This window comes from Limulus polyphemus, unplaced genomic scaffold (genome assembly GCF_000517525.1).
Source record: "Limulus polyphemus unplaced genomic scaffold, Limulus_polyphemus-2.1.2 Scaffold3378, whole genome shotgun sequence".
Lineage (NCBI taxonomy): Eukaryota > Metazoa > Arthropoda > Merostomata > Xiphosura > Limulidae > Limulus > Limulus polyphemus.
Genome location: NW_013668988.1, coordinates 21,672 through 33,472, shown reverse-complemented (window position 1 = coordinate 33,472; position 11,801 = coordinate 21,672). Strand labels below are relative to the sequence as shown.

General features: G+C 31.6%; 1 protein-coding gene across 3 annotated transcripts in view; it reads right to left on the bottom strand.

Annotated features, from left to right (window-relative positions):
* Positions 1-11,801, bottom strand: part of LOC106469255 (nuclear pore complex protein Nup50-like) — a 38,630-nt gene that overhangs the window by 14,342 nt on the left and 12,487 nt on the right. For 2 of the 3 annotated variants that reach the window (XM_013929734.2, XM_022397721.1), the window contains exons 2-3: positions 10,345-10,548; positions 498-1,020 (exon numbers count right to left, since the gene is read on the bottom strand). In XM_013929734.2, coding sequence (XP_013785188.1) covers positions 498-1,020; positions 10,345-10,500 — 679 coding nt within the window. In that variant the 5' untranslated portion in view covers positions 10,501-10,548. The remainder of the gene's footprint in view (positions 1-497; positions 1,021-10,344; positions 10,549-11,801) is intronic. The other variant, XM_022397722.1, reaches the window with a different exon arrangement.

Here is an 11,801-nt window from a genome sequence, read left to right as displayed (position 1 = left end):
TTTATATTCTAGCTTTTCAATATCTGCAATTTGAGTTTATGTTTCGTATGAAACTATAGACTTGGTATTTTGACTTCACAAATAGCTAATTTGAAACAGTGCTGCATTCAACATACTACATGACACACAAAAATCATTTAACTGTGTTTCTTAGACTTACTTTTAAACTAACAAATTGAGTAATATTTAGTTCTAAAATTTGAATTATAATCTACAGTTTGGTACCAAACTCATAGAAATAAATTCATGAAACAGTAGTTCATTAAAATTTTGAATGTGAGTCAACAAACAAGATGACATGGCCTTTCACTTGTGACCCGTATTGAAATGGTCAAACTTTAAGGTCTGTTTCTTAAATATTTCAAATTTTATTCCATACCTGTACAAGTCTAGAATAATGATACATAGAATTTGCTCAGATATTTTAATGAATCTAAATAATTATTTTTTCCTTTCACAATTTTCATGAATAATTAAGAAAATTCTTAATAACCTACCTTCATTTGTTTTAGAACAAAAGCCAAAGTTAAACACAGCTGTTGATGTTGTAGTACTTGTACTTTCTGAGGAAAGTGTCAAACCAGAAGATACTGTTGTACTTTGTTCTGTACACTCAATGTCTAAATTCTGTACATCAAATTTTTTCTCAATATCTTTAACATACTTCTCATAATCCTGAAACACAGGTGTAAAATTACAATAAGGGCTTTTGCTCAGGTGCTTTTGAATCCACTCCACAAAATTCTCATTCAGTGTTTTTAACTGTTGGTAGTATCTAATATCTCTGGAGAGTGGTTTACTTTCCTTTTTAGCAACATTCTGTGTGGCTACCTGTAATCCTGTTGATGATGAGCTCTCCAAGCATACATTTTTATCAGTAGCTGAAGACTGACGAAAAGCAGTTGTACCATTTGTAAATGGCATGGATGGATTTTTACTTAATGAATTAACAGAATTGGAAGCAGGTATTGGTTTGGAACCAAAGCCACCAAAACCTGAGAAAGGATTTGCACTGCCAGTCTGAAAAAACAAACAAATAAAACTATACAGAAGTAATATTAATACAAATATTTTAACATCAAAACTTCACCTGCACGAACACTAATAATACAAAACCTAGCATAACAATAACATTTACTGGTGACAACCAAAACAAAAAATTGAAAGTGAAAGGGGGAAAAAACATTTCCATATTACAAAAGCAGTTTTTATCACAACTGAAAAGAGCTAATTACAAAAGATGGTTAAATAAGCATCATGACATAATATCAAAACAAAATTATGAACTTAAAATATCTGAACCACTTCTATACAGTGAAGCTTTTTCCATTCAAGTTTTTGTCACAAAACAACTTCACATTTTCCAGTAGAGCTTGGCAATTAACTCAATCAATTACCTTTGAGCATCGATTAAAATGATTAATGTCACATAAAAATAATGAATTTATTACAATTAATTTAATAAAACAAATAACCAACTGATTTGGATTAGTATTTCCAAATTATTAGTTTTTGATTATTCCAATCATCCAAGACATTTAAATATCACCATTATATTTTCACATTGTTTTCAATTAATTCAAAATTGTTCAGCTTATTCAATTAGTCTCACAACTCAAAAAGATAATCAACTAATCTGAATTAGTTGTTTTTGGTTATCATTTTTTTACTATTCCGATTATCCAAGTCTTATATGAGAATAACTGATTTGTTGAATGTAATCAATTAATGAGAAACACATAACAGTAAGGCTTGTTGTCTATGAGAATGGAAGATTTGAGAGTGATGGGGCTACTTTTGAGAACATTTCCAGGACCTTCTGATAAAACCATTGAATTTCAAAGAGTTCCAGTACAGAACTATCTGTTTAAACAAATTCCATGACTTTACAAGATTTAAAATTTGTGTATCTTACAGAAATCACTTAACATTAAAAAATATTTCAATTACTCAGTTACTTGATAAAGTGAGCAAAATATGAGTGCATTTTTTTTGTACAAAATTATTTGGTATTTTTACCAATTTCTGAAACATTTCAGTACTGAAAAAACAAGTTTATGAGCATTTAAACATAGCAGCATGTGATTACAAGAAACTAGAAAAAGTATTTTATCTTTACGCGCACGTTTTCTTGTAAAGCAACAAAAACTCTATATTTCAATATAAATGAATCTGAATGATGAGACTATCTGTAACCACAGAAATGCAATGTAGTTACCTGGATAAAAATACAGGCACATCTAAATATAAAGTAGTGCTTGATCTTAAAAGCTAAAAAATATAAAATACAGTTCAGAAGACTTAATTAACATTTATAATTTTAGTAAAATCTTCATTTACACTTTATAAGTGTGGTGTAAATAACTTAAAGCTAGTAACACATACATAAATGCATCAAAAACTATCAGTTTTAATCTGATCATTACGTCTAATAATGCAGTCGTTCCCAACTTTTTCCAGCTGAGGAACAGCTAGTTCCAACACCAAAATTACACTGACCACTTCACCAAACATTAACTTTACAAAGTACTTTTATGTTACACTGTAAAACAATATACTTCAGTAGTCATATTTTAGAAAATTTGTTTTTCAACAATCTTGTAGATCAGCTGAAATATCTGTGGAATTGCACCAGTCCACAGACTGGCAGTTGGAAGCCACTGTAATAATGTACATACTTGATTACACTGAATATACAAACTTTAGTACAGTGTTAGCATTATGAATCCATGTACAATTTTGTTCATTCAAACTCTTTTAATTTTATACAGCTATTTATATAACCAGTTACATTTCTGTGCTATTTCACAGAAACAGTGCCATTTGCCATATTGTTAATAGTATTATACATTTTAATCATAACTGCATAACCTCTTTTGTTAAATGCACTTCCTAGGAATTTTGTTGAAACAATCTCTAAGCCAGAAAGAAATTTTTCACATACAGTTATTACATTTAGAATGAAAGGAGAGCTTTACATTTCCTGGTTTCCAATGATAGAGGCACTACTGAGACAATTAAGTTGTTAATCAGCATGTCTCATGAAAAAATGTACCTAACTTTTAGACTATCATAGACCTGTGGCATCTGACAAATCCCATGCCATAGTGTTTAAGTGCATACATGTTTTGATAAAGAAGAACAAACTCAATACTGATTTTTAATCACAAAATTATTTCTATTCTTTCAAGAGTATAGGCCAAATAGTTTACAATTTGAAGTAGAAAATACTAGTACAATTACCAACCATTATTACTGGTTTTTTTTCCCCAACTGGATTCTGAAAACAGTTAATATTTACTGGTGTGACTATTTCATTATTATCATACATGTTAAGAAATAACTTCTTAATTTTTACTTGGTTAGTCAAAAACTTGGGAAAACAGGTTTAGTTTAGTATGTTTACTCTGTCCATATGACATCAACCAACCTTATAATAACAAAGTAACCATCAGTTTCCATACTATAACTTTAAACGTCCTGTGAATCTTCACCAAACTTGGCAAACTTTCAGTCAAATTTACAAGTCTTTTATATATACAAAAAATCAGATTTTTTAATTAAGTATTTTTACTGAAGATCTGTTCATGAATATATGAAGTCAGAGTGTTGACTGCTCCGAATGCAAAGTTTCAGCTAAGAATTTTCAAATATCATTTGCATAGCCTATAAAACCTCCTAAATAAATAACAAACTTTGTTTCAGTAAAACTTTATATTTTATATATTGTAACTCTATACGAACTTAGTTGATTTGACAGACCTTGTAACTATTTTTTATATACTTAATTTTGTCTAACTAATTATCCTGCCACATAAGTTGTAAATCGCTTGGCAAATGGATAGCTCACATTACCATACTGAATGATGTAACACACAAGCATCTCCCAAGCATATCTTGTGAAGAATATTTTTTATTTTTCATTATCTTACCTACTCTAACCTAACACATCTCTAAATTTTTACATTTTAGTTCCTTTTATAACAATAAATAAAGAATATACATGAAAAACAAGATAACTTGTACTTACCTCTGACCTCTTGTTTTTTTGCTGTTAGTTTCCAATGAAATTTAAGCCTACTTTTTATAATTATGGCACTAGTACACTAAATAACTTATTTACTTAAATACTGTACCTAAAAACACGGAATAACAACACACACACACACACAAAGCAAACAATGTCCTATAACTATTTTAATTTAAATCGCTTTCTAACTAAAACTTAATTCCCTTTGCTGCTCAATCTGAACACCATAAGATAAACTTTGAAATTGACAACAAAATTAATGATACTCTATAATGAAAACAACACAGCATTATACACAATTCAACAGATTAAAACACTGCCTTTCTGTTGGTCATAAAAAGAGAGAATGTGACAGGTGAGCATGGCAAGTAGGTCTGGTTTTCTAGTTTATAACTCTTTAAACAAATAAGATCGAAGGCTATAAAAATTAAGACTTTGCATTAGTAATATCTATACTGTAATGAGTAATTTATATTAAATTCCGTACTGCAGAGAAGGATGATAAATGTATTCGAGAATGGGAAAGACCTAGAAAATAAATGTCACAATTCTCATACTAAGAGAGACTGAGGATTTTTTAAAATATTTTCTTATAAAATTAAGAAGTTTAAACTTATATAACATTAAAATTTTACTACATTTTATTAGTATACATTGATAATAAAGTAGTTTAATTAAATTTTCAATGTAACTCTGTAAAGGGTCCTAACCAGTGGCAGATTAACCATTAGACTGAGTAGGCTTAAGCCTAGGGGCCTGGAAGGGAAGGGGGCCCGAGAGCAAAAAAAGGTTTAACTGAGTGTACAAGAAAATGGTTTAATTGAGTGTACACGTGAGTATTTTGGATGATATTTCAGTACTTTTGCATATAGTTTTTCCATATCTGGAATATTACAAATACTATTTTGTTTTCTAAATTAGGCTACAAACATATAAACATATAGAAGTAATGCTTTTAGGACTCTGTACTGCAACCGCGAGATTGTGTTTACCATGACGACGTTATTACGTCACGAGTGAAGCACAAGTGGAGAGTGTACAAAAAAATACATCCTAGCTTGACAAGTTTTTAAACCAGCAAAAAAAGCAGTACTTGATGATGTGGACGATGAAAAAGTAGGTGAAGAATTGCAACATGAAGTTCATTCCGGATCCGATGATGGAGAAATCGCAGACAAGTCATTGAAGTCGATGGAGAGTGATTTGGGCATGTGGCCTGACAAAATTACAGAAGACATGCACGTATACTGGTTAAAGACAGGGAGCGAAGCCTGTTGGAACATGAATGCCAGTATCGTGAAATCTATAAAATATGACAGTAAAGAGAAACGTTACTTTTGCAAGACCATGTTTTACCACTCCCTTACAAATGGCGAGTAAATCAGGAGAAGTTGGCTGTCTTATTCTCCAAGCACAGGTAAGTCATTCTGTTTTAACTGCAAACTGTTTTCAAATTCAAGTGAAGACCATGCTTTTTCGAAACATGGCTTCTCTGACTGGAAAAATGCAAGTCAAAGATTGGAAAGTCACAAAAACAGCCAAGGTCATCAGAATGTGGCCATTACTCTCACCACAAGGTCTTGAGGTATTCGATGTGTAAACAGCTTGATTACTCGACAATACCAGTCAGAATGTGATTACATGAAAGCACTTCTGAAAATGGTTGTTGCCACAATTAAATTTCTTGCTGAGTGTGGACTGTCCCCTATCTTTTAGGGGACACAACGAGTGTATCGGATCACCAAACAATGGCAATTTTCTAGGGACACTAGAATTGCTAGCACAATTTGATCTTTTTTTGGCAACTCATATTGAAAAGAATGGAAATAAGGGTAAAGGCTCCGTGTCCTACCTTTCATCCACAGTATGCGATGAGCTGATTGAAATGCTTGGTCAAAAGGTGTTAGAGAAAATTATTTCGGAACTCAAAGAAGCCAAATATTTTTCAATATCTGTGGATTCAACTCCTGATATTTCACATGTGGATCAGCTGTCTTGCATTTTTCAATATGTGCGTGAGAGTGGTCCTATTGAAAGATTAGTCAAATTTCTCGATTGCAGAGGTCACAGTGGTGAGCAACTTGCCAAGAGTATTCTGATGTTTTTAGAAACAGACTTAGAGAATGGCAGAGGTCAATCATACGACAATGCCTCCAACATGAGTGGCAAGTATCATGGTCTTCAAGGTAAAATACGTGAGAGAAATCCAGTAGCTGATCCTTGCTTTGCTCACTCGTTGAACCTTGTCGGTCATTCAGATCGTGTTCTGAAAGCTACTGCCTTTTTTGATTTTGTTGAACAGTTGTACAATTTCTTCAGTGCTTCAACCCACTGGTGGGAAATACTTGTGGGTGAGTTTGGAAAGAATCTTGCAGTTGTGAAGAGACTTAGTGATACCAGGTGGTCTGCTCACGCCAGTGCTACTGCCACCCTAGATCATGGATACGAGAAAGTAAAATCAGCATTGGAAAGCGTTGCTGACAATCCAGATGAAAAGTCAAACACGCGACAAGAAGCCAGAGGTCTTGTAAGCAAAATGGAATCTCTGGAGTATGGAATACTTGTCAGCATTTGGACAACAATTTTGGAGCGATTCCACAAAACCAGCTTGAATTTACAAAGCCCAGACATAGATCTTAATGAAGGCATGAGACTTTTGCAGTCTTTGGAGTCCTATATCTCAGACTTAGGACCAATGACTCATTTGAGGACTTTGAGCAAAAAGGCATTGCAAAGGCTGGAACATCAGTTTACAGAGAAGAAATGCAAAGGAAGCAAAAAGTTAGTACCAGGATAACAAGATATGACAGCGAAGCACATGCAATAGATTTTTCACCTCGCCAGAGTTTCAAGATTAATGTGTGCTTACCGATCTTAGACAAATTATCAGCAGAGCTTAAAAAATGCACTGAAGCATATAGATCTGTGTCCAACTGATTTGGATTTCTTCCTCGTATTTGCAATATCGATGTCGACGCACTTAAAAAGGTAGCGAATACCCTCATACAAGTTTATTCGGACGACTCTGACTTGGCCTTTGTGGAACAGCTCGTCCACTTTCAGAAGTACATTCATGGACAATCCGATGATGATGTCACTGTTACTGGGATGTATCGAGCTCTGGCAAGAGATCGACTACATACATTTGCTTTAGAATTTATCTGTCCTTAATGATCACTTACTGTTCAGGTGAGCGTTCATTTTCGGCACTGAAGAGGACCAAAACCTATTTGCACTCAACAATGAGATATGAGAAACTTATTCATCTGGCACTCATGCACATTGAATCAGATATGCTTCGATCTGTTGATTTACGTGCTGTTATCGACACTTTTGTAAACCAAAAACACGGAAGTTTTTTAAACTATAAATGTAAAGAAAATGAAAAATAAATGAATAAATGGGCTGTAGTTGATTCATATAACTTTCTGATATTATACATGTAGTACATTATAAATAGTACAACGATACAAGTTATTTAACATAACTTAACATCAGTTTATTCTATTCAATGAAAGGTGAGGTAGGGGAGCAAGATCAGGGGAAGCCTTACTGAAGCTCAGCCTTGGGGCCCCGGTGGTAGTTAATCCGCCACAGGTCCTAACACGAGCACTTTGATCTATCCATAACGAGAAGGTTAACAGAGCTTGATGACTTAATGTAATCAACTACCTAAGAGCATCAATTATATTGAAGAGTGTCATGTAAACTGACTGATTAAAGTCATGATTAAATAGATTAACTTCATGAAAATAATCAACTAATCAAAGTAAAGGTTTCCATTTATTTTTGTGTTCTATTATTCCAACAACCAATTAAGTGAAATTATGATTAAATAAACAAGTCACAAAAATAATCAACTAATCAAAATTAGTTGTTCCGATCATTACTATTTTTGTTTATTCTAACTATCCAAGTAATCAAATTATACTTGTTTGTTTTAACTAAAAGTTACATGATGAGCTATCTGTGCCCTACCCACTGTGGGTATCAAACCCAATTTTAACCTTAAAAGTTGTTTTATTTTCTTCAATTTTGTTCAGATTTGGGCCAGAATGGCCTGATTATGTGTTAATTTTGCAACAGAGGGGTCTATGAAAATGAGACAATACATACTTGCAGACTGAGATATTAACAGACAAACTTTGTATATTTATTAATGATACTGAGAAAATGGTGCTTATTTTTTCATCTTAATAATGTACCTTTAATAAGAACACAGTAGGTAGTCATACATATAAATATATGCATTCAGTACATCATTAATAACAAATACCAATTTCATATTTATTTTCACCCAAATATGACTTGCTTATAGCACAATCCACCTCTTTATCAGAACATCAATAATTAAAACAGTAAAGAAAATGGATATCATCAAAGGGCACCATATGAAATATTCATTATGTCTTGAAAAATTATTTTATGCTAAGTTAGATGATGGTGCCACATCAATACATTAATGCATACATGTTTTTTTTCCACTTGAAACAGCTTTTATTAAAATTACTTCAGTTCTACCTGGTTTATGTGGTTTACATACATGTGTGTGTGTATATATGTATGTCACAATGTTTTTTAACATCAAGTTCTTCCTTTTCTCATCGTATTTAAAAAATTCATCAGCTGTGTAATATTGTAAGTAGCTATTACCATAATCAAGGTTAAAATACATATTCTGTTGAAGCCTGACTTGGGTTTCAGAAGTTTGGTCAATAGTGTTCTACAACTATATTAAGCCCATAAAAAATTCACGAGTGATTACACCTTAAGCTGTACTAATGAGTAGCATTGTGTTTATACACTGTTCTTGTGTACAGTTTTGATGTACAACTTGGAGTTTCGTATACAAATTTCACTTGGTAATAAACACAGCATTGCTAATAATGCAAAGAAGGCAAGTTTATTGGTTATACTAGCTAGTAATCAAATGTAATTACTATATTTTCATTTGGCATTTTCCCAAAATTGGGCCCAAGGCCACACGAAGGAATCACCTGTTTTAACCACTCGCAATAGTGTATTGTCAGTCAGTCAATAGATACTAAAATTACATCCCATAAGAGACATTTAACATTGCAATTTGTACTGTTGTGATGTCAGTAAAACCTGTGCATGCCACAAATAACGAGAAGAATTATGTAGGCTACAATATAACATGATGTATGAACTCGAAAAGCAAGAAATAAAATAGTCGTTACTTTGGATTTATTTACTCTTGAAATAGAACACTTTCGAGAACCTTGTAGAAATACATCTAGTTTACTATTATCATTATGTTTTTCATTGTAAGCTTAGAATTTGTGTTTAGAACTAGCCTAAATCTCCTAAACTGTCTGAACCTTGCAAGATACTATTGAGTTTACAGCCATAAAATACCACTAAGAGCAAGAGTACCCAACTAGTGAAACAATACATTATGATGTTTACAAGATGAAATGCAAGACAAGTATACTTATCTATACTGATGGCCAAGTTGATTTTTAGTTTCCCTCTAAGTACACAACTTACTTTGGTTGGAAGTTATTAATATTGTGCAATTTAAGATTTTAATTTTTCATATGAGAGAAACAAAAGGTGAAATTATTAAAAAAAAAAAAAGTTCATAGATACTATATTAATGTATTACTGTATTAATAAACACACAGAAAGGTTGGACAGAAAACAATGACGTGATGAAAATACAAATTAAATTTATCATCAGGGTGGTCTGTACAATTCACTGTCCTATTTGTTAAAGGTTATCATAAAAAAACTATCAAATAACATTTAAAATTTTTTAAAGAGTTACAACATTTAAATGGATACTTCAAGGCAAATATTTTGTCTGTATCCTAAACTATGAATTTATTTTGTTTTATTGGCAATTTCTTTTTAATTCTATAATTTATATTATGTAATTTGAAGTCTCTTAAGAGATTGGTAGTGGGTCATTAAAAACTATGCTTTTCTGGTAGGCAAAAACTTGTGTTTTATTAGGCAATATTTTTTTCCTCAATATTCTAGAGATAAAGATGTAACTATACAAATAACTCTAGTTACATGTAGGATATTCTAAGAAAGGAAAATCTGTATATTTTAATATTATGTAAATAAACCTAACCTAGAAAAATATAATTTTTATTTATTTTTGAAAACTCATTCATGAATAAATGATGAGTAAGAGAAATGGCACCCTGAAAGTATTGGTGTAAAGACTATACAATTCACATGCAACTACCTGGAAATGGTTTTTCATCAATCGTAACAAATGAAAAAACTTTTGGAAGACTAACTTTTTGAAAAATAGCTTGAAAGTAAGAAGAAAAACATACAGAATTTTTTTCCAAATTTCGTCTCTTAGCCTTTCGTAAAACTCTTCGATTTATTTCATTTTTGTCTGCCTGTTGGAACATGCCAGCATCTTCAGGAACATCCTCTTCTTCCCAGTTGTCATGTGTAAGCTGGTTGGCTGCTATTCTCTTAGCCATTTCTAATATACAGTTGTGCAACTGCTTTCAAATATGAGATGATGCTTTCTGCAAGAAAAAGCAAGCCAAGCAAATCTACAATTTTAGAATTAAAATGGTGCCTAACACCACCAATTCCTTTCTCCTTGTTAATGGTTAATGCCTGAAAAAGAGAGCTAATTTATAACATACAGAACATGCTACAGTTACAGATGCTGTGTGTAATGTAATTATTTAATGATGATAAAAGTTACAGACAGGTCATTTACAAAGTTACAGAAAACAATGTTTTTTTTTGGTTATGCATAACAAACCAAGACTACATTACTTATAACTTATATATGGTAACCCACTGATAAAAAACAAGCACAGAAAAACCAAAGAACAAAACACAGACAAAGTTAAATTATAAACACACTGCAAATACAAACTTGTTAGCACATATACTTAAGTTTATCTTAATGGCTTTACAAGTCATTTGAAAAAGTATTTGCTAATGTGTACAAGTGTATCACTTTGAAAAAAAATTGTTTACGATGAATTTAACTAAAATGTTATAAAAGTAGTTAAGACCAGAGCTGAGTGATTAGATATTTGTTGATCAATTAATCACAGGGTTCACTAATCAATTAGTGCATGCCCTTCTAACTTGGTGCTACTCTTCTATTTTCATTCACCTTATTTTGTTTTTTTAAATACAATTTTAAAATTACTCCTCATTTCTTTTGATAGACCTTGCACATTTTGCAAAAACATATTTTTTGTGTCTAGAATACATCTTGCCAAATTTTTTTAATTATCAGCTGCATGTCCTACTTGCCAAATGAATCTCTGATATTGATAGTCACCATTATGTTTGTTTTTAATATATGCATTAATTCCTCATTGATCTTCTGTAAATCAAATACATTGATAATTAATAAAAACATGTTTTATTCTCACCAATAATGATAATGTTTTTTATTTTAAGCACATGATTGCAATTAGAAATAATTAAGTAGCCAATTTATCTACGTTGTTTGAATATATAAACAAAATTATTCAATAAAGGTTTGAGTGATATGAATATTTTGCAGCTGCCTACCATATAAACAGTAAACTAATCCAATTTGATGATGATTTTATTTGGTTAACATAATAATAAAAAAAAACTTGTTTATAAATATTGCAACTCAATAAAACTATAGTTTATTTATTAAAAATTAAAAGACCATAACTTTAAACAAAGATCCAAACATCATTTCTCAACAAGATATCTTTATTATGCCGTAAGCGATCTCCAGTCATGTAACTCTTTGCTTCATACTGTATATATATATATA